The following is a 24,888-nucleotide window of genomic DNA, read 5'->3' on the forward strand; positions in this document are numbered from 1 at the left end:
TCACAACAGCACCGGCGCGAGAAAGCACGTACTTAATTTTAGCACATTCCTTGTTTTTAACAAGGAAAACTTGGTGTTATGAAGATGCCGTCACGTATCGGGAGCTGATCGTGAAGAAACAGGAGTTACCACAAATACCGAAATATACTGGGGCGTGAAATATGATGTGAATGTCTATTTAGTATCAGAGCGTCAATATTTTTTTTTATAGCATAAGTAGTAGGTACCTTGTAAACCATTAAAATACTTAGTTACCTGTCAATATTGGAACTTATAAAGTGTAATTTGAAAAGTTATATCGTAATAACATTTGTCCACAAGAAACGTTTGGAGAATTTTGATATTTTATATGCGATATAGCAACGATATTTAAACTATTTAGAAAAAAATATATAGTTCAAATTTCGTTCTCGAATGCAAGAATTTCGGTACAAAAGTACTGCATGTTGTTATGCTATTCTAAGTTCTAACCGTATCCTAAATTTTATCGAATGCTGTCCATCCGTCGTTAGTAGATGGAGCGTGAAGAGGTAACAAATAAAAAAACTCACATTCGCATTTATAATATTACTTAGGATTTCCTCACACATACCTAATAAACCTTCAAAGAGGTGTCTTCAGACTTATCTAAAACGCTTCATGCTACATATGACTGAGACAAAGCATAAAATTTGATGGCGTCATGAAACGCCAGCTGCAATGTACCTACGACGTGCCGTTAGAATGTTACAGCTACTATCTATCAACCATCAGGTACCAGCTTTAAAGGTTTTAAAACGCGGACGTGCGTCCTACATTGTTGCTAACTTATCTAAGGCTGCATGTTATAAAAATATAGAATCAATATTATTTCAATATATATCATAAAAGTTAAGTCCTGCTACAAGTCATTTCAACATTTCTTTTTTTTTAAATGCTGCTTAACTAAGACGTGGTTTTATTTTCAATTAAAATTGACTATTTTTTTCCAAAATTATTTAACATTTATCATAACAAATATTGAAATTGAATTCGATGTAAAATAAACTTCAATAATTACTTCATTTGACTGGAAGACACACCACGGAGAATTGATTACTCTCACTGTTGCACAACTCTAAGTAATGTATGAACAGTTGTGGAAGTCTCTCTGAAATACATAAGCTGCTTTCTATGCTGGTTGTGGTGCCCCTGAGGCGAAACTTCGGTCGGAATCTAAAGTCCACACGACCCAGGCTACTAACCTGGAGTTCCTAACAAATATTATAAGACGCAACACTAATTTAATTTAAACTTCATAGAGTGTCCTCTACGAATTATGGAAGAAAGGTAAGGAGAAACCTACTATTAAAAACGTAGCAAAATAAACATAGTATCTAATTACATATAATAAATCTAGTTGTATTCTCAATCCTATGTATTTTGACACTCTGTAACTTAAATTAGTAAAATAATTGTGTATTTCATTGAAATGTTTTGGATACTAATTTAGGAAACAGTTTATTTGGTATTGGTTTTTAATTACGTTATGAAAGAGTGTAGGCTCCTGACATATCCTGTTTAAAAAGATAATGCATGGGCTAATGTAAAAAAAACACCACGACTTTGCACCAACACGTGTTAGTAGCACAAAATGGTGGCCTAAAAACAAACAAGTGTACGTATGTAGATACCCAAAAGAAGTAAAACGTGGTTTAATCAAGTCACCTGGCCCGTTATGGGATCTTAAGCCGCACCTAAGCCTTATTCGTAATATTTCAATTTCTCCTAAGGTAATAAAGCTTAAATAGGCACTAGAAGCGACGCCTATAATACTAATAAATCTGCGAAGCGTCATCGCTTTGCGGAATTTTCCCATTAGATTTTATGGATTTTGCTCCTGGCCGCACATTAAATTATAAGTGAAGGGAGCGAGGATTGAAATTTAATTTCTAAACTCTGCCTTAAAATTGAATTTCTCTCATTGTGTGGAAATATTAGTGAACTGTAAAGATTTTCTCCAGTTGTATCCGAAACTGGAGTTCAGATGAAGTTCATAATGGTTTGTGTTAATTTTCAACAGAACATCTTAAGTACATTACATTTATATAACATAAATGTTTTAGAAAACTGTTTACAGTGTATACCCATACTTTGATGGATAAGCATAGTCTTCCATATCATATCAAACATATCCTCTGAGGACAAATGATTTTGAATTGCCAACACAGTATCTGCATCAATATTTTGAGTTAATCGAATATTTGCGACAAAATAATCCTATCAGTTAAGGTTCCATTTCAAAATTTTGTCCATAACGATACGATAAAATATTTCTAGTAGCTGCCATAGGACTTCTCTGCCTGACTTCCCTTAGATTCTAGTAAACTCAGCAATGCCTTAGAAACTGCATAGATAAAATAAGTAAAATTCCTCTCAGCTCCCTGCAAAGTTGTAATTACAGACTCAGGAGGTTTTACACGATTGAATAACAAATATGAAGTTTCCCACCACACCAGTAACTCCACACAACTTGCGCAGTGGTGTAAAAAATCGTTATTTGGGTTAATTACCTGACCCGATGAGTCGTGAAGCCAAGCCGTCGATTTTATTCCGATGTGTTCTTTCTTTAATAACAGTATCGCCCGGGGACCGCCTTGTTCGTGCCTAATTGTCAAGAAACTTCCATTAACCCAATTTTTCGGTACGATGTCGATATCTAACGTCACAGAAGAAAATTTTGATTAGAGTATATTTTAATTGCTACAACATGTCCCTTCCCTGGGCAAAAGCCAATGTTTTTCCTTGTATTCCATGTCTTTGATCTTTTCCGTCCATCTCTTGTTGAAATCTTTATGTTCATTCGAGTATCTACATCTAGTCTAGGCGTGCCTCGTATTCTGTACCTGTCCATGTGTTTAGAATAGGAAGCCATCTTTATCACAATCTGAAATAGCCTAAAACTGGATCGGGTTCAGTTAACTATATTCCAACACTGACACCGAAATTTAGTTTGAAATATATCTTTACATGTAACTGGATATCTACTAAATATTATACCTTCAATTAGATATCAATGTGGTTTCGCATGTGGTATTACTTGCCTTAGCGGTAGTGACTAACTGTATAATATTTTGGAACTGGTTTGGAAAATAGGACAAATCGCTGGAGACATTCGGATCATTAGAACGAGTGCACTTTTGCAGTAATGAGGTTGTCGGGGCACGAACACTGAATGTAGGATGCGGAAAACGTCTGCTTTCAAACGGCTAAAAATAGTTTTCAGTTTAATAAGAAAAACCCTGAATGATAACCTACTTCACAGTCTAGTTAAGTAGGTTAAATTAAATAGGTTAAATAGGTAAATTCATACTATAGTAATGTTATTAACCTCGAATCCTAGGCATGTGACAAACTTGGCAAGGTACCTATGGGTCAATATAAAATATTGATATACTTATGTATAAAAAGCGACCGCAAGCATGGTACAACAAACTTCGTATAAAACGGCCTAAAGATTAGTCTATGATCAAGATATGGGAGACCATTTGATTTATATTCAGTGACTAACATGGCTAAAAAGCAAAAAAACGTGTATTAAGTAGTCTGGATTAGGACGATGTAAAACATTTTTTCTCTACCAACTTAGTTCCATATAAATTGTTGTTGTCTTATTTTATCTATAGTATTAATTTTATATTGCATAAATAATTGTATAAAAATACTTTTGAGATATAATCCTTTCTATGGAAAATTTCATTGACATTAGAAACAGCATATTTCAACGGAGCAAAGTGCTTCTTTCTAAGACTTAGCAACGTCAATGGCGCGACTTCCCAGACCGGTTCAGCTTATATATTTCTGCTGCAATATTTACATAAGTATTCCTTTACAATATCAGTTCATGAATACATTTCTAAGATATAAATCTCGTATTATAGGCAAATTTTCATTATAAACATACGAATTCGCGGTAGCTGGTTGGAGCTCCAGAAGGTGATGCTATAGGTAAGTAATACCTTCTTGTATAAGATGTGATTATTGATGCACCATTTCATAAAAAACACACTATCCTACAATACAATATAGAACTAATAAACTAAATCTTTGTTGTCTAAATACATGTTGAAATGGGAAATATTTATATTATAATCGATACGAGAATTATAATAATCCATATCATATCTTTGAATTGTCATAAATGCTTTTGATGTTTAAGAGTATTTTTCTCAACATAAAACGTTTTTCTGAGAAAATATAGCTCTATTCCTTTTACGATCTGTTAATACTAATAAAGATAAATTGAGATTTATACAGCGCCAGTCGTGAACCAAGTAGATTCTGCTATTATGAGAATTTAACGTTCGCTTTGTTATATTTTTGGAACATCAGCTCTACAATGGTATAATCAGCTTATGGATTTTTTTCGCAGTCAGTAGTATGAATAGGTTAGATGATTAATTTTTATTTTGGTGACTATTCAAAGACTCTTATGTTACTATTAAAAACACCAGTGAATATATTACTGTGATAATGACAAAGATATTACAAACAAATCACACATTTTTGGACCCGTCCAAATCCATAATAAATGATACTCAACGTGACGAAAGTCATGTTTGTTCGACAGCTATCTTAATTATTGTGGGATTTTTAGTGTGTTGTCTGTTGGAATGCACCACCTTCATACTGAAAGACCTGTATGACCTTACAAATTTAGTCTAATCAACACGCTAAGAAGAAAAAGAAGTTGGACTCTCTCTGTCTCATCTCAGCGTTTTCCCGGTTTCTTCCGCCGCCATAGAACGTCGAAACCCAGGGTCTACTTCTTCTCCTCTACTTCGCGTCTTCTTCATAATTCTTCGGCATCCTTAGTTATCAGACCATTGACACGCATATCATCTTTGACGACATCAAACCAGCACTTCTTGGAGATGTTGGTGTTCCAGAGCAGTAGACTGCAACATTCCACAGCTGAGAATTATCTCATTTCCTTAATTTAGAATATAGAAACTCCACAATGAAATTCAAGTGAGTCCTGGTAATACTTCATTTGACAATTTCAACATCGACCGAATAAAATTGTAACCACACAAGGCGTCGCGACGCCCGTTAATTAAATTCATCTATTAAATCCTAAGCCGTCGTTCCGCCTTGTTACACCACGTTTTCATCCCAAAATATAATTACCTTGAGTGCTTCCATTAATATATAAACTCATTTGTTGTATTTTAACGTTGCACCTTAGATCAGTATAAAAGCTTGGCACGAAACAGATTTTTTTTCATATTTATTATATTATTATTCTTTATTACATTTTAATCATAAAATGAGGATGAGCTAAAGTCTAAAGTAAAAATTTCAACCGGGATTTGATTTGTTCATTTATTTCAATTATCTATTTTAATACTTTTACGAATATATTATATATTACAATGTATCTTAATTATTAATTATTAATCTTTTACATCAAGTTATCTCATGAGATCATCATGGGATTCGTTTAAACAGGATGAGTTAACTAATAAGCCGAATCAATAAAGTGTTGGTTTTACCATCAATCGATGGCTCGTCTTCCCGCCTGTCCCGAATTCCCAAACACGGTACTCGGGCTGGCTTGATGGCAGCTTCCGATGAAGCAATCGAAGTGGCTCGGTTCTGGCAAAAATATATTTAGCACCCAATGAGTGAATTTCTATACCAATCTAACTCATGTACAGTAGTGTTCATTGACCACCACTTGCTTCCAGTGAAGAAAAAACATCGTGAGGAAACCTGCACACTTGTTGATTATTAACTTGTGTGTGAAATGGAGAAGGCAATGGCAAACCACTCCATTAATAATGCCAAGAAAGTTGTTACATGTTTTCATTCCAAGTAAAGACCACGACCCTCAGTCATGACGAATATGAGTATGAAGAAAAAATGATGTAGGTACATACTTCAGTGTTGCATGGATAAAATATTTTCATTTATTTACATCATCCATTTTATTATTCGTTCTGTATTCCTGGAATTGCGTAGTTGCGAATGTAAATTGATCTATTTTCGACCAAATAAAAGGAAACGGGTCGTGCCATGTTTACAATCCCATGAAATTTTATCAATGTACATTTTTATGGGTTCGGTAAATATGAATGTTATACGTCTTTATTTGCGATCAGTAACATGTGTTTGCGTACCGTATTGTTCATTTATACAATTCTTTCTACATATGTTATATCTAGACAGTAGATATGACAGACATATGGTATATCAGACTAGTAGACAAAAATATATTCTACATTTTATTATTGTTACCAATAACATACGTTAACCAATTTAAACAAGGCAATATTGATTCAATGAATCAAAAACGGTGAAATTGATTAGGAAGTTAATAAAGTTAATAGGAGCGAACCCCAGTACCGAGATCATCAATATATTTCTCTACTCTCACTAATTGTTTACAATTTACTTTCCCTTGGGGATAAATAAGCAAGGGTATCTGGAGCGCTAATGAACAGTTTGATTCGCCAATATTTGGACTTACAACAAAACAATGAAGGCACAGATAATGGTAAACAACATTAAGTAAAAACAATTTACCACTTTATTCAAAATCTCTCCAATATAATGTCGACTAAACGTTATGATTTTTCAAGAAAACATATCTGGTACTTCCTAAACAGATGCCAGAAAAATATATCTTCGGGTGATCTGTCATCAATAACACATACATAACTAAGTTGTATAAATAACCGACTAATGACATTACAACGAAAATAGCTAACAATGTGACAAATGACGAAAGGATGCGTGAGAATGAAAGGTCGTTTGTGTAGCTCTTGTTTTTCTATGACATCATTATTTCAGATCACGTTTGTATTGTGGATGAATACTTGGAGGGTGACCTATCAATTATTAGCTGTTGTGTGCAATTGAAGACCTATTTCACTTGTGAGGCTTTGGGTAACTTAGTAAAGTTAAGTCGGATAGTAATCCGAAATATCAATTATGTGTCTGTGAATTTTATACGAAAAACCCCTGTATCCAGCACTAGTATGAAGCCGATATTTCGCAACCGTTTAATACTACCAAAAAGTATTTTTTCCAACAAATTCAACAAGAAAGTTGTTGTGTCAAAGTAGGTTACTGGCCTATGCAAAATATGGGTCAGTCTATTCAATTTTACGAGTCAAGTCTTTTACGAGAAATAACCAATATCGGAATCGCCGAAAAATCACTCCGGGTGTTTTAGTGGGGTCGATCGGACCGTAATTATTTAAAGGGAGGTCAGTAATAGTGTTAGATCCGGGGAAACATCAATATGAGACCCCTTTACTTAGTTTCTCTTCACATTCTCTTCACCAAAAACCTCTGTGCTCACTTTTGTATTGCACTAGGTATGTTTATGATACTTCTTTTATTTTTAACAATGTTGCTGTATATTATTTACTTTAATGTAATCTAGTACTTATATACATAAATATATGTTTTGTTCCGAAATATAGCCGTGTAACCTAAATCTGTTACTATTAATTATACCATATAAGGTGAGCTTCAGTAATATGTAAGAAAACTAATGACATCGATGCGGTTAGTAGGTAAAATAGGTAACATATCAAATATGAGGTTTGAATTGAGATTTGAATATAACATGGCTTCTTTCAATGTATTGCCGTGCGAGATTTTCGTTTAACAATTTCTTTGTCATCATCAAATTCCAATTAAGTTCAGTTGTGCTAAATATCTGCCGAAACAATGGGAATATATTGCTAATAATCGCGGAACACCTGCGTTTTCCTCGATGGCTACGTATTTGGAGGAAAATAATATAAATGTTAGTTACGACTAGTAACGACCGTAATAGCATTCCCAAGGTTGTAAAATAACAGCCGAATCTTCAAAATTTTAAGGTTGCCTATTATGTCAAGGATATGTGTACCGAGTTGCCTAGTATGAAATGAAATGAAATGAAGGTATGGAGGATGGAAGGTCCTATTCTAAGGCGGATGCTGTTGACTGATTACTATGTACTAATAGAATCAACATGCCAATGTGTAAAACCAGGTTATATTGTATTAGTGTACCAAATTTCATGTAAGATTTTTTGTGATCGAATGATAAATATTTATCTACAAACACATTTACAATATTACATCGTCTCAGTTTTATCTGTTTTCTAAGGTCCTATAGTTTGGATAACTCATAATGCTAGTCGGCGGCGCATAAATATAACTTCAATAAACGCAAAACAACCTTAATTACCTTCTACTGTGGAATGAAATTCTTTTCACACTAAAATAATTGCACCCGCATTTTGGTAAAAAATAATGTATGTAAAGATAGATATTCTTAGCTGCAATCCATCCATCCATTAGGAAGGCCAGCAGCGGGGATGTTTAAATGACAGCCATTTAGCCCGTATCACGTATTTATCCCAATGCATTCTGATGTTCTTCTTATTAAATACATTATACATAATAAGTACGCCTTTATTATAGTGTTTACGCTTGTATTGCAGGGACAAAGCGCCTTAAATAAAATATAACAAAATTAGTGAAACTATGAAACACCACGAAGAACAATATTTATTTAGCGACACAAACTGAGCGTCAAAGCTGTGGCCAGTCCAAAATAAATAGCATTATGCTAAAATATACAGTGGTCTTTGTTCGCGGTAATTATTTATCAAACGAGTGGCCGTCTATGGGCCAGACAGCCGGAATCTATTAAATAATTATACGATAGTGTTTATTGACGACTGGCTGTTGCTTTGAACCTCGCCTCTCGAGGGAATACCAGGAAAATACATTCAAATTCCAAACTCCCTTTCAACTATAGCTATTTTGATTGTAGTTTACCCTTTGGCGAATAATAATTAACGAGATTCAAAAGAAGTTTAATTGCTATAACGTACGTTAACTATCCATCATCACTAAAAAAAAAAAATATCTATTTTTTAACTTAACAAATCTAAATTGTTTGATCCGACCAATCTCTGAAACTGAACAAAACGTTTCGATTAAAAAAATATATTTCTGTGTATTGCTGTGCTATCCGGAAAAGTTGTAGGTTAATATTTCAACATTCCGTTGTAAAAAATCAACCGTGTAAACCTGCGTATTCGGAAAACCTTTAACCAAGTTACATATGGAGGGCAGCCGTAACTTGCATGCGAACGAACACTTATAAATACATTTATTCGAACGATCCAACAAAAGCACACATATGAACGTAAGTACCAGCGATTAAACTTAACTTGTAGAAATCCCTCTCGGAGTTACAATTTTCGCGCTCACTCAACCTTGAGCCGGGCGAGGCGGCATTACGGAGGAAAAATTAGATTTAACTCCGACACCAACGCGAAGCCTTACCTACACTTCCATGTCCCTTTTTGGCCACTCCTCAGTTTATCCATTTTATATTTTCTCTCGGCGGCGAACAATGAGGCCGTATAACTCTTAATTTGAGATAAAATGGGGGCGTATTTTGATTTAAGTTCACTTACGCATCACGCGTAAACTCATGTTTGAATTTGGGACAGGCATTGTATATAACAAATTCATTTTGGCGACTGCATTTTAGGATGGTCTTATCTTAATTTAATGAATTCTCTTTATCTTTGAGATAGAAATTTATAGAGCTGCAGAAAGTTACGGATTGAAGCTAATGTAAGCCCACGATGCTGCTTTAGGTATACCTATGCCACGATTAGGTATACCTATGCTCTTTTGGCATAGGTATACCTAATTCCACAATTAGGTAATAATATCCTATAAACTAAAACGGAAGCAGAAAATATCCACATGTTTTCTACTTCCGTTTTAGTTTACGGATACTATTATTATTACGATGTAGCAGTCCAATGTATGTGCATTGGACTGCTACATCGTGGGATAACAAACAACAAATTAAAAGGACATTTTCTATACATATTAACAAGCTATGTTGTCAATTTTAGAAAGCAACAAAAAACTTGAAACAAGGTCTGACAATCTGACTGCGTTACTTTTTGATTCATTTTATTAGCATCTTATTGAATATGGAACATTAATTTGATGAGATTAAGTAATAATAAAAATTTACGTGAAAAAGTGCCTGTGAAGGTCTAATTTCTGAAGAAATTATTTCAATTTAATTAATGTTAAAAACATAACATAGCTCTAGATATTCTTGGAAACAACTGAAATAAAACACAAGGTTATTGATCCGTACTGTAATTGAAAATAAACAATTTAACGTACTTTAACCGCATTCATCTCATTTTCATAGCTAACTCTAGATGGGTAGATATCATTCAATATTCACAGGTGACCAATGGCGACCGGTGAGATGTCTAGTAAATAAATAATATGTGTGTCCGGAAAAGTGTACGTTACTGCGAGGGAAACTTTCTTATTGGTTAGTAGCCTCTGCTATGTGTTATGTTATTAACGTTGACAATCAGAGAATTATGGATGAGGGAAAAGTTACTTTCCTTGCACATTAACACTTCTTGCTTGGTAATATTGATTTTTGAATATTAAAATGAAAGGACTGAGCACCATGTTGCAATTCCAATAGTGTGGCGCCATCTTCAGCGTGTTTCTTAGCAGGGGGCGAGCACTTCGGGGAGAGGGGCAAAAGGACCTTTTTAAAAAAAGACTTTTCTTTTCTAAAAAAAGATGGATGGGATGGATGTGGATTTGAAAGCTGAAATACTATGTATAGTTATGGGATACACCTGGAAAAAGTACCTATGCCACCTAAAAAATAAATAACTATCCTACTAATATTATAACTTAAATGAAACAATTTAGATGTGATTGAGTATCATGCAAAATCAGCCAAATTGATTTTGATGAAATTGAGAATACAACTTGGAATGAACATTGGGTATTTTTCGCAAATATTAAACGTGTGCATTAAACATAATCATTATTAAAACATACCTATATTTTAATGTGTTCAGTTATCTGAATGAAACAACATTTTTTCGGACAAATCTAACATTTTTTCGAGTCCAAACAACGCGAATTCCTCAAGTAACTACCAAATAAAGTCTAAAATTTTATATAAAACCATGTTACGAAGGCAATCATCTTCCACAAACATAATTCACAACAAACACCAAATAAACTCAAAGGGCGCACGTGGCCGTCCAGTAGAAAATTCAATTATTTTGGAAAATGCGAAATGACATCAACGGACGCCGAAATTAAAATTCGCAGGTGTAAAGGAAACAATTTGGGGACAAATTAACATTTACAGACAATCCGGTTCTTCCCTGGGTGAAGGGGCCTTTAATAGAGAAATACTTTAGAAAAACCTTTTGTTAATGTGTTCGTTCATTTTGTAGGATACATCTCGATTTTAAGGTTATACTCGTAGTATATTTGCCGTAACAGTATGGTGTGTAAAACAAGTTTGCTATGCTCCGTGCATAACAGTGACAAAAATGTAGATGTTCTGGAGAATTAACATATTATGTATACCTATTATATGGCACTATACGTAAAATTGGCATAAACTCGACTTGAAGATTCACAAATGTATGATTATGTTTTGTTTAATATGTTATCTACCACTAACAAATGTATCAAAAACACAGCCTAACGTGCAAAGCAAAATCGGCAGATCATATTATTTTCATATAAAAAATCTTCGTTGTTCTAGTAATCACTAGTGAGATATCCGAATCTCGAATTATTTTTTGTCACCCTTTGATTCAACTCAGAAGGATACCTACGAATAACAAAGTTTTTAATCCATACATATTCATTTTATTACGTAAAAAACACGACTCAACTCGCTTCATTTTCACCTAACACTTGACTCCTACAACGCCAATAGACCACAACCCTAACGGAACCCTTCCCTAACTAAAAGGGTTAACTCATACACCGCCACACTTAACCCTCCACTACGTGTGAAAATATGGCGCACAATAACTTTTCACTGCGAGGTGACGCATTGTTTAGAAAGAACAGCGTTTAATACTTCGTGTAAGAGAATTTAACTCCGAAGTTTGCCTCAGTATTGTTTTCGCATTTAAAATGCTAAAGTTTCGCATGCGAGCTGGCGCAACAACATTTACTATTCAACTTGGGGACTTTTGGAAACATTTGAGTGAAGGGTAAAGGAAAGATAACACACTATTTATTTGGATATTTGCATATACACTTAGATTCGGCTGCTTCAGTCAACTTTCACCTACGCAGAAAAACGAATCATCATAAAGTAACAAAAAAATCAATTACAACTTACATCGTGTATTTATTATTTACTAGCGGCCCGTCCCGGATTCGCTCGAGTAAAAGCATAATAAATTATAAACCTAAACGTTCATAAATACAGACAGATAGATATACGCGACTCGTGGGGACTACTTGGATAAGGATATTTTTGAGCCTTTTATAAACCATGTATGTTTAATACTTATTTTGGGGAATAATATACTTATTTAGAAGTATTAATTTACCTAGAAAAGTATATTAACAATTGACAGATGAAACGTTAAAAGTGAAGAAATATTACACAAGCAATAAAATAAACATTACAGTGACAAATGTACAGATAAACACAACAGTATGCAAATAAATAAATGTCTGTTGTTAGGAGTCCTTAGAAGTTAATCCAGTATTCAGAAAATACGCTACAAGAGTACAAGACAGCTTAGAACAGCCTATCACCTTGTGCGTTAGCTGAAGGGATTACTTATTTAATTTCACGGTTCAAGTAGCAGAGCCGACTACACGCCAGCCGATTTAGTTACTAATCTTTATTGAGCTTAAGGTATACTTTTAAATAGAGAAAATATTCAATAAGTGGAAGATTTTGATTTATTATTATTTTTTATTTTGATTCAAACTATATAATCACACCAAAACATCCTGTAAAAAAACTAGTCAAGTCTCGATGCAATTGTTTGTTTCTATATAAAAATGTAATCTCTAGCTAAAGCCAAGTCTAATAGTTCCTTACTGCGATTTTATGTGATCGACCGTTGAATATTCTATATGCATAATTATGTATTGATAGGTAGAAGTCCACGGCCAAGTCTTTTATAAATAATATTTTGATATCAACATAGGATTTCGAAAGACTGATGTCTGAGCCTAATCTTATCTCAGTACACACAAGCTTCTCCCACAAGGAAAACATGTAATATAGTTGTTTAAATGAACATTAATTACTGCAACGCAATAATTAATTTGAGGACTCTGCCCTTTGAGTCACCTTCCAGGTAATCGCAGTTCGGTCCGCTGCGCCTACACAAACCCAATATATTCCCAACCACTACCCAATCTTGTCGAATGACATATTGACAGTGACGTGGGTGGGGCATGCTCCAGACGATTTGCTTGTCTGTCTGAAATGCAGAAAGAGAATTTTTGTCATCATGCATGTCTTCATGCATTTTCAAATAGAAAAAATGTTAACCTAACCTTTATCTTTTGTTATTAAAAAAATCTATTCAAAACAAGTCTCGATAGTTTCGATCGTTTGTATAAAAAAAGTCTTATTATTGTAAAATGAGACATTCTGAAATCAATAAAATGAAAATTTGTATATGAGTGTTTGAAGATACATGTCTCAATTACTTACGCAAAATGTACTCTATGGATTTCAAAGTAATTTGGTACAAAACCTACACTACATACTATTTTAACGATCCCAAAACTTACCACGAGGATGCAGCTATTAATAAATTTTAATTACTAGATACATATCACTGTTCACTTCAAAGCCGATTACAGCTACAATAAATTTAAAATGTATGCTGCTCAAACAAAACAAAAATTTGCTGAACTAAAAATAAATTAAAGTTGCACCAACAAAGTAAAATTTAATATCGCCCGGGACCAATAAAGCTGAGTGAAAATTCACTGTAATTTATCGTCAAACAAGATGCCTGTTCTATGAAAACGTTCTGTGCAAGTACTTTGAATGAATAAACCCACTTAAGTTGTTACTTCAAATATTGTGAATTGTGATGTTGTTTCATATTTTCTGATAATAAATGAATGTTACAGCTTTTGCAATTTCTACTAAGTTAATTCGATATTTTCTTTAGTTGTTTTTTACCAACTCGTGGCGATAATGAAAAAAAAGGACAAGTCAAATTGATCTACAAATACCTCGAAAAATAACAGGGTAGAATATTAAGATTAATCATTTGTTCAAATAAAATATTTCACAGTTCTTTTGTAAAGTTTCTTATAGGCAGCGGTTCTCGTTCTAGAGTAGGACCACTCCATATCCACCCGTTGCTGCCGTACAAGGCGACTAAGGATTAAAAAGCCTTCACAGCAGACTACAAAAATGTTTCCAAAAAGTGTTGTTACCGTCACGTCACGTTAAAATCTCTGCCGAATCTTTGAAATTTATAATAGGAGACTGTAAATTTTAAATTTCAAACTTAGAGTCTTCTTGCTTTGTGGTCTCACAGCCGTAATACAATCTAGGATGAGAGAGGGAGAGAGGATATTTAGTAAGTCATAAACAAAGCCCTTTGCCGACATCTGTCCTACAGTCGTTATGTTCAGTGTACAAAGATTCGCGCTCGGTGGTGATTCCATTAATTGGTTACAGACAATTAAACGCAATGCCCGGAATAAATTCATTCCACGTCTTTGCTTCAAGAAGGGGTCTTTTGGAATAATTTTAATAGGTATAGACCTTATAACTTTTATTATACATCTTTTAAAAATGTATTGATTGCAACCTTTCTTGTACACTTCAATAAATGTAATCAAAATTAATAGCATGTAGAACCGTATTTCTTTTATACCTATATATAGGCTTTTTCACATAAAGTGTCTTTTTTTCTGTCGCACAATAATTATATTTAAATAGGTAGGTACTAATATTATTATGAAGTTGGTACGCATTTTGAGCTACCAGTCATTCATATATTTTATTGTAATATTTTAAATATTCATATTATTCATGTTATTATTCTAAAACATCATCTAAAGAATAACCTCTTCTAAAAAAGTCATTGACAACACCGTTAACTCTTTTCACAAATAATGACTCATTGTTCGACTCCCCATCGTAATTTACTTCTTCAGCAATATCATATCTCATTTTCACCATTTCTATAGCTTCTTCAGATACAGCTGTAATAATCTTCAACGATATTAAAGCTTCAATTAAACCCAACACTGAGTATTTTTTCAGATGTTGTTTAAGAATTTGTTCAGGGTATACATCATTCACATCCAAATAGCATTCTCTTAGTACAGCGGCTAGTGTCTTGTGATAGAGATTTATTAACCTTTCATAGTGATCGTTGAGTAAGTCCTCGTCAGCACACATGTATAGGAAGTATGATAAATCTGTGACAGGTGATGCGTACCTGCTTATCTGGTAGTCCACTGAGATCACTTCTATTGGTTTGTATCCCTGGAATGATAATTGTTATCATGTTATTTACCGGTGCGAAAAATATATCAAACTAATAACTATTGTTATAATAAAATAGTTTTAGTCAATTTGATCTTTTTAGTCAATTTGAAGATATTTTTAAACACATCAGAGTGAATGAATTGCTTTGTGGACATATTCTCGTATGTAGTTTCAAATAAATATCTATAGTTTTTACATCTTCTGTCTTTTAAAACATCGTCGGAAGTTTCTTTCTGACTATTCAAAACCATTATTTATTTACTGGTCTTCGAATTGTCAGAAAAAAATTAAAAATTGTCAGTTCGGAAAATGTGTTCCAATAATATTGTATCATTAGCAACTCTTAATGAATCTCATCATATTTCTCTCATTTTTTTAGGTTGCACCTAAGAATATTAAAATTAGAAACAAATTAGTTTTATTACTTACCTTGTACGTATAAATTATATTATTAATCCAACAATCACCATGACAAATGGTGCTGAATCGATCTGGCATAACACATTTGCTTAATATGGCGAAAATATTTTTTGTATGGTTGTACAATTTTTTCTTAGCGATGGGATCGTTCACAACGTCTACAGATTTTTCGTAAAATTCGAACATACAGTTTTTAGTTGGCGTAGAACCACTGTATTGTACGTCGTCTTCATAGAAAACTTTAAGTAGTTCACTTTGTTCTTTATCTACATTCTGTATCGCATAAAATAATCCATGTAATTTGGCTAAAGCTTTGATCACTAAAGAACAATGATTGAAATCAATTTTACAAAGTCTATCACCAAATGCGTATCCACGTTCTAATATGTGAGTAAAAACTATGCATTCTTTATTTTCGTCTTGGCTAGAAAGCACACAGTTGGGAAATTTCATTCTTAATCCTTCGATAATTTGAAATCGTTTTTGTGTTTCCAACATTTTTGGTACAACGAACTTATGAAAAGCAAAATCACGTCTATATAAACTCCTAAATGCACTGCGTCTTCCAGGTTCCCCAATCCATTTCATTATAAAATTCCGTTTAATCACTTGATTATCACAGTACCCTTTTATAGTGACTTTGAAAACATCTCCTAAAACACTGTCCATATCATCAACACATCCAAAATCAATAGTATATTGTATATCCTTCAACTTTACGATATTAGCGACTTGATAAATTATATCTATTAATTCCAACGGCGGACGTGAAATTTTTCTATTTGGCATTTTACACTACAATATTTTACGAGGTACTCACTTCAGTTATGCTTGTAAATCTACTACTAAACCCGTAGATAACATGATTCATGGTTTATCACAAATCAATAGATATTTTCTTTGATCGTATTGGTAGAGCTTGAGATATTGTTTCCTTGTAAGTAGGAGACAATTTATCAATTCATCATTATTATCACATGTAAATACAACTAATATGACGAAATACGTTTTTTCATATTGTTTTCCAAGAAAAAGTCATGTGTTTCTAACAAGTAACATAAGTTCCGATTGTTTCTAAATATTTTCGATATCCAAATGTGTCATATCACGATGATAACTGAACAATCAGTCGCGAGTAACATGACACTTGAGCGGTATCAGTGCGGAACTGCGTCTCGGGACCAGAGATGAGATAAACTACTCCGAGCGCACAATGCCTTTTGTAATGTCCCTCAATAGCCGGTCCAGTCGTCAAACTATGTGGGTCCTAATGCACTGTGGCCTAACTGAAAGTAGTCTTATTACAAAAAGTCTAGCTTGAGCCTAGAGGGCTTAATAAGGCTGGACATTTTGAATGGTCTGTTGTGGCGGACAGTTACCATGTCTACGTACGACTGGTTTTATGCATTCAGATGCTTTGTATGCCATTGTGGTCGTCCTGGACGCTGGATCTAATCTTGGAATATGCAGACCATTGAATGCATGCACATTCAAATGAGCGTTGGCGTTATTTTCGTGTTCATTGTGATTTGTGAGACAAATGATTTTTAGAGATTCACCTACACATATTTGTAAAGTTCTTGTGTCAGTCGTAATGTAAACCTGGCACTGGCCTGCATCAAGAGATAAGAGTCGCCTGTACTTTAGCCAATATACATTATCCATCCCAGAGCAGTGTGTCTGAAGAATAAAAACAGGAAGATGAGGTAAAGGTGAAAAGGAAGGAATGAAAGACAATTTGAACTGAATATAATTTAAGTTTGACAAGGCAGATGTGCATCAAAGATTTTTGGAGAATCAATCTCTAAAATAAATCGGATTTGGGTTGCAATACTTAAAGAAAGTTTTGCTTATTCGTAAGTCATATATAAAAGCAGTTTTAGGTACAAATAGGCTATAAAAAGTTTAATGTTTTCCATCAAATTTTGCTTCACTGACTTATTATTTATATTGCTTATTATTTTTTTTGATATTGCTTATTATTTATTCAAGTAAGTACTTCTTTACTCTGAATAAAGCCAAAAAAAACTTAGTAACGAACAGAAATACTTATTCGAGTGGAATCGATAAATGCTTACATAAAGGTATTAACGGAGATCAAAGGTGAAAGCCCATTTATTCGAATGGAAATATTCACCTTCCTGAACCTAAATTACATGCTTATCTGGAGAACATTTACCACGAAGTATCTTTATCCTAAAACAAAGTCTTCTGTCGCACCTATTTGTCTCTCTGTTTGCGATAAACCCAAAAACTACTGCACGGATTTTAATGTGGTTTTCAATAATACATGGTTTGATTTCTGCGGAAGGGTTGGGTGTATAATTTTACCCGACGAAGTCCGAACGAGTCGCTAATTATTATAAATAAAATATACACTCTTGTGATTTGATTCTTATTTTTATCAAGAGCAACGCTGCTGCCACTAATGCTACGAGGAGCGATGAAAGATACATCAGGCCATTATTAAGCATCAAAGCAAAACCAAACTATTAGTATAATGTTCAAACCCGGAATTGGTTTGTCCCATAGACATACAAGTACACACCGCAACACCGGTGTAGGTACAACTTTAACGTTCTGTACACAGCTATCACTAGGGTTACCATGCGGCATACTAAATCAGATTCAGCTGGAAATTGCGTACATTGATCTCGGCAATGATCATTTCTAAAACTATGCTTGTAAATAAACGGAATTATCATTTTTGGTAAATATCAAATTAAAGGTTTCACCAACTAATTAATGATTTTCCAGATTGAAAAATTGTAACTCGAAGGTTCCTTAATTATCTTTAGTTACACTTATTACTACTTCTTACTCCCGGTTTCCCTTTTCTTTCTTTAATCCTGGACATAAAAGATCCATCGCAGATGATCTAAAACATAATGACGCAAAGGCACAAATAATTGTTACTGTCAAAATATTTACACTATTTACTGAGCTATTTGCTTCAAATGCCATTAAATTCATTCATTCATGCCAATAAAATCGTAGTAATAGTCCCTATTCTAGCTACTTAAAAGCAGATTCAAAAAAGAAATCAAGTGATGACCCTGAGCACTCAAATGTTTGATCGAAAAGTATTCGTTAGCGCGGGTCGCCAACCCCTGCCCTCGCTTTGAATTATTTACCATTCTGTACTGAACATGCCTACCGCACTACAAAAACACACTTCAATCACACTAAACTAGTAGTGATTTTAGCTTTAAACTATTTTAGTTTTATTTTTGAACACTATTAACGAACTTTTATAAATCTATATAACTTATTTTAATGTAGATTGCAAGTCACAACATGCGCAAAACATATTTGAAAGCCCCTTAGAATATAGGTGTTCGGAGCCGGTGATTCAAGGAAGCATAATCATATAGTCCAGGGTGAATTCTTAATCAGTCGCTGAAAATGTTGATGAGTAAATCTTTTTAAACAATGTTTACTTAATCTAATCCTTGAACAGAAACGTTTGACGCCTTAAAAAGATATTACGTAGAGTGTTTGTACTTTGTGATCATCCATTAAAAATAAATCCACCGCAGTGTTTTCCGGACCGTTTCGCGATTTGGACCGGCAGATATTCGTACCGCAGCAGTCCCGATCTCTCAAGTACTTCTCTCAAGTATCTATGGGTTCATTGGGACCACAATAGTTGAATATTTTAGACCACTGTATTTTTAGAATGTAGTGTAGTGGGGAGAATATTAAAAAATACAACAGGTGTGTAAAACCATGTCTCGCGAAGGAATGTGGTCCCGATCACGCGATTTGAAGAAAAATCAATGATGAAACCGCATTCAGAATATTTCGCGGGCCCAGTTGCCTAACGTTCTTGTTTTTCAGTTCGAATGCAATTTCGGTTAGGGGAAATGCGTCTAGACAGGCGCAGGAAATCAATTTTCTTCTGACATTACTTTTGACGCCGGTGCTAGGCTAACATTTTGCCAGGTGTTCTAACTTAGTTATGTAAGGCAGCGTGACGCGATATGTGGCAATAAGAAGCGTACTTATGTCTATATTTACGCTTTGTGCTGTAAACATCGCGTGGTTCAGCGTTCTGTCGCTCTACGAGGACGCCTGGTCAGACTCTTCTGAATAAAACAGATAAGACAGATTTTAGGCTCTAAGACTGAAAGCGCAAAGCGACCTTCAAATATAGTACGATTAAACGGTTCGAACGATTTAAGGATTTTCTTGCTTCACGTTGAATTTGTATTAAACGATTTAATTTCAGCGTTTCGTTGCTTTTATTTTCTTAAATATTTTAGGTGCGGACTCTCTGTGACAATAGGTGTGACACGGACGAAATACTTTTTTCTTCACAGCCACACTATATATTTTGACGGCATACACATGTATTTTTATATATTTGTGTCTTTATATAACCAAAACATGGTATACTAATATACCAAAGTATTTTAGGTTTAAATATAAATAACTATGTATACAATTTACTATCTCTAGACTCGATTTATATATAACCCGGTTAACATTACACTGAATACAGCACACACATTTACTTATTACGCTAAGTTAAGTAAGTTATTTACCTTTTCTTACAAGTAATTTCACACAAAGGAGGGGTAACAAGCTGTTAAAGAGAATAATGTATCTTGTTACGCTTTAGCTAAGCTAACGCGCAAGTAATATAGCGTGGAGTGATGATATGATAAAAGCGTTGATGTATTACTTTATTATACACACTATGTATCAGTATAAAAATTACAGTATTGTCTGTGCGTCGAATTTTTGACATTATATGTACTGTACCCTTGTACATACAGATCTGAAAACTTTATTATAAAGTCAGTAATTTTATATTTGTATGTGAAATGATTTTTGTGATATGACGACAGTTCAATTGAGAAAAAAAGAACCTACATTTTTAAAATAATAACAATAACTATTTACGACTTTTATTTTTAGGAAAAAATTAAGACAAAAACACTAGTACAGAGTAAATGAAAAGGTAATAAAACGTAACAACTTTCGAAATGTCAGGTGCAAACACACCCTTGTCATAATGCTACCCAACTAAGTTCCACGGAGACCCCGACAGTCCTACGATGATTAATCGTAGGAACTTTTCTAACTCGCCGCTTATTTTAAATGTTCCGTTTGAAGTGTTTTGCCCGTGACATGATGGAACTTTGTAATAAAATATGTTTATACATAATGCCAGCTCCACTGTGTCGCCGAACTCAGACACATGCCGACGCGAATGCGTGAACATTGCGTAGTTAGTATAAGTGCTTTTTGCCGCAATGAAAAAACCAGCAAGGTATACCGAATCCGCCAAAGTTTGACAAACTGTTCGACGACATTGTGGAATCCCGATTAACTGTTGAAAGCCTACATAACGTGTTAAATCATAGTTTATCTGTGACTGTTCTTATATATAATAAAATAAGCTATCTTTATTATAATGGAGACGCTAAATACATCAGTGTAAATATAAAAGTTAAAAAAAATATGGAGCTAAGTACAAGGGATCTATTTATGTTTATAGAAATTTCTAGACCCGCGATAGTAAATATTTTTAATCTTCTTATTCCGACATTCCCACGCAAGCAGCGACCTGAGACGTAACTATGAATATAAAGTATCTATCATAAGTAAGATAGATCCATATTATATAATAACACTCAAATAGAATAAGCTTGTAAGAAATAGATTTGTGGCTGAATCCATGTTATTATAGAAAAGGCGATTACATCTGTGGTTTGGCCGACAATAGAATGGACAATGGATCTCTCTTTGGATCGTGTCAGAGAGGAAATAAGAAATTTATAGATAATAGAATATTGATACAATTTTTCTCTGAGAAAATATTTAATAGTTTGTTTGACTTCCACATATTTTCTGTTATTTATGTTTTAAGAAAACAATTAAATATTAATAACTGATGAAGTTTCAGTTAGAAACAGATTTAAAAACAATTAATAAATACTTTAAGAATAACGAGAAAATAAATAGTATTTCATCCTTTTAATTTTCGTTTGTTTTTTTTATCGCCATAGCAAAAAAATACGTAATCTGTTTAACCGTTAATCTTCTGAACAAATAAAATAACACGCATCAACCAACTAACAACTCATCAATTCATTTTCCAACTTAAATTTTCACATAGCTAAATTTCAAGGGAATAGTTGAAGAATTATAAGGCGTGAAGTATTTTTTTATTGCTTTAATTTAATCTCGTCCCACATTTCGGACCAGGAGATTGTATTTTTATGAGCACTTTAAAATTATTCATTTCCGTATGCCTAAATTATTTCTTAAGATTTGTTGCAACACTAATATACAATACCCATCACACAGGTTTTCATGAAAATAATGTCAGGATTTGCAGACTGTTAAGTGAACAGTTTGAAAGCTAGACAGCGAGCTGTCTAAACAACTAAAGACTTACCAGCCTCACTCTGACGTTATCCGTGCCACCGCAGCTTAGCTTACACATTCTGTCTAAAGCTGATGGTCCAGTAGAGAAAATATACAAGGTTATACAGCAGATCAAAATCATACCTCTAATTATGAAACTGGTATCAAGAAGTGACATGGACATTCAATTTTTAAATTTAATTATTAAAAATTAAAACTTCAATCAAGATTCTTAATTAAATAGCATAGACAACGTAAATAAAAAAAAAACAAAAGAGTACTGAGGGACGCGATGTTAATGAAGAGAAAATGAAAAAAAGTTTTTAACACCGAGTGAATTCCTCGTCGTTTTTAAAAAATATATTGTGAAGAAATAATTTATTTCAGGGACGCCCACTGCATCCGCGGCGCCGCTGGCGACATCTACAATGCAATTGAGGCTACTTTGCATTCAAGCTTTGGCGAACATTTTAAAAGGCTGTTTAATATTTACCTTGGAGAATCGTAGTATTGTAGTCCATTAAAATCTCAGAAACACTCAACATTGCTTTAAAATGTAATATTATTTGGATTTAGAAACTTTAATCCAGTTGTCACATTGATTCTTTACATTTGGTAAGACGCTGTTTAAGGAATTAACTAAGTACTTAGCACGAAGTTTTTTTTATTATTTGATATAGCTGAAGCTTCAATGAATAATCGCACCATGGTTACCGTGATCGTAGCTACCTGGGCTGCTATTTATGTATCCGGAACTGGCCAATAATTCTAGAATATTTAAAAAGTAATTACAACATTTGAAAATAGAACTCTTCGGCTAGAGAATAAATATTTTTCATGTCCCTGTCATTTGTTTTTTTCAATTGGCGCCAATTTTGAAAATAGCTTGTCTTCATTGCCATGGATTTAACTCGTGAACATTTTCGCGCGATGATTTATTATGATTTTCGGCGTGGATTAACTCAAAAACAGTGCATCGAACAACTGATTTTAACTTTTGGAGATGAAGCACCATCGAAAATCACTGTGTATTATTGGTTTAAGGAATTTCAACGTGGACGGTCTATGCTCACGGATGAAATTAAGGAGGGTCGTCCTAAATCGGTAGTGGTACAACAAAATATTGATGCTGTGCGACAATTAGTAATGCAAGATCGTCATGTTACATACCGCGAGATAGAGGCGTCTCTGGGCATTAGTATGACGAGTATACACGCGATATTACACGAACATTTAATTGTTAAAAAAATTTGTTCGCGTTGGATTCCGCACAACTTGAGCGTAGATCAAAAACAGGCTCGTGTCGACTGGTGTAAGAAAATGATAAAAAAATACAACCGTGGCACGTCAAAAGCTGTTTATAATATCTACACAGGTGACGAAACCTGGATCTATGCTTATGACCCTGAAACTAAACAGCAGTCAACGGTGTGGGTCTTTCAAGATGAACCGAATCCAACAAAAGTTGTTCGTGCGAGAAGCACTTTAAAGCAAATGGTCGCTTGTTTTTTGGTATCAACGGACATGTAGCTACAGTGCCACTAGAGAATAGTAGGACGGTTAATTCTGAATGGTACACCACCATTTGTTTGCCAGAAGTCTTTGAAAAAATACGAAAGAACAACCCACAACGCAGAATCATACTTCATCACGACAATGCTAGCTGCCACAAGTCGGCTGAAACAAATAATTTTTTGGAGGGTCAAAAGATTGAATTGACGGGTCATCCGCCGTACAGCCCCGACCTGGCACCCAATGATTTTTATTTATTTCCAAACATTAAAAATAAATTACGTGGTCAACGTTTTTCGAGCCGCGAAGAGGCCGTTGATGCGTTCAAAACACACGTTTTGGACATACCTCAATCAGAATGGAAAAAGTGCTTTGAAAATTGGTTTCATCGTATGCAGAAGTGCATAGATCATCGCGGAGAATACTTCGAGAAACAATAAAACCATATGTAATAATATATGTTTGTTTAATTTTGTTATTCCGGATACATAAATAGCAGCCCTCGTACTTTAAATACATAGTCCTGATAATATAAAGTAGTTGAGTATTTTCTATATTTTTACAAAGCTATACAAACTAAGTATGGTTTATACTACCAAATAGGATTAATGAATCTATTCAACGTGACCGAATCAAAACCCACATTTCACAACGCGGCCTACATTGAAAATCGCGTATCTAAGCTAAAATGCACTCCGTTTTCTTTGAACACGGTCATGTTTGGGGTGCATTAAGGCCGGTATAGGGGTGCGTATCGATTGGCGCCCCCTCACACCCTTCGGCACTACACAATATTACTCTTTGCAACCCCATGTTACAATTGCGAGCCCCGTCGAGATTATTGTTTTAAATATTTAACTAAGAACTACAAACAAAAACTATGTTTGATGGCGTATCTTTGTTTTTACGAATCGTAATAAAACGGGACAAAGTGGAAATGGGATAAGATATGATATTGCGGGCACAGAAATCTGGGGCTTATTCCGGTCTTGTGTCTCCGCCTTTAAATTACCTTTAGCAAGAAAATGAAATCAGGCCGCTTTGAGTCTGCTATTAGGGTTGCTAACACTGCGCATTTTCTGGGTTTGGAAATAACAGCTATAAATAGCATTTTAATTTAATAAATTTTAAATTTGTGCAAATGATATTATAAATTATACCTAGTATTCTGAATAAAATACATTGTTAAATTACACAATAAAAGTATATTTGATGTATCTTTTGATACATCAAATTGTAGTT

General features: G+C 34.0%; 2 protein-coding genes across 11 annotated transcripts in view; both read right to left on the reverse strand.

Annotated features, from left to right (window-relative positions):
- The window catches only part of Liprin-gamma, a 94,058-nt gene that overhangs the window by 56,999 nt on the left and 12,171 nt on the right, over nucleotides 1-24,888 (reverse strand). The window contains exon 2 of one of the 10 annotated variants that reach the window (XM_053753779.2): nucleotides 5,514-5,616. The exons of the other annotated variants lie outside the window; for them this stretch is intronic. The gene's annotated coding sequence lies outside the window, so the exon portion shown is untranslated. The remainder of the gene's footprint in view (nucleotides 1-5,513; nucleotides 5,617-24,888) is intronic. 10 annotated transcript variants of the gene reach the window in all.
- Nucleotides 13,356-16,879, reverse strand: LOC128674844 (uncharacterized). The gene is made up of 2 exons (XM_053753789.1): nucleotides 15,766-16,879; nucleotides 13,356-15,333 (listed from the first exon to the last, which is right to left on the reverse strand). The coding sequence occupies exons 1-2, from the start codon at nucleotides 16,543-16,545 to the stop codon at nucleotides 14,881-14,883; spliced, it is 1,233 nt and encodes a 410-aa protein (XP_053609764.1). The 5' UTR covers nucleotides 16,546-16,879; the 3' UTR covers nucleotides 13,356-14,880.

The sequence above is a fragment of the Plodia interpunctella genome, chromosome 13, assembly GCF_027563975.2.
Source record: "Plodia interpunctella isolate USDA-ARS_2022_Savannah chromosome 13, ilPloInte3.2, whole genome shotgun sequence".
Classification (NCBI taxonomy): domain Eukaryota; kingdom Metazoa; phylum Arthropoda; class Insecta; order Lepidoptera; family Pyralidae; genus Plodia; species Plodia interpunctella.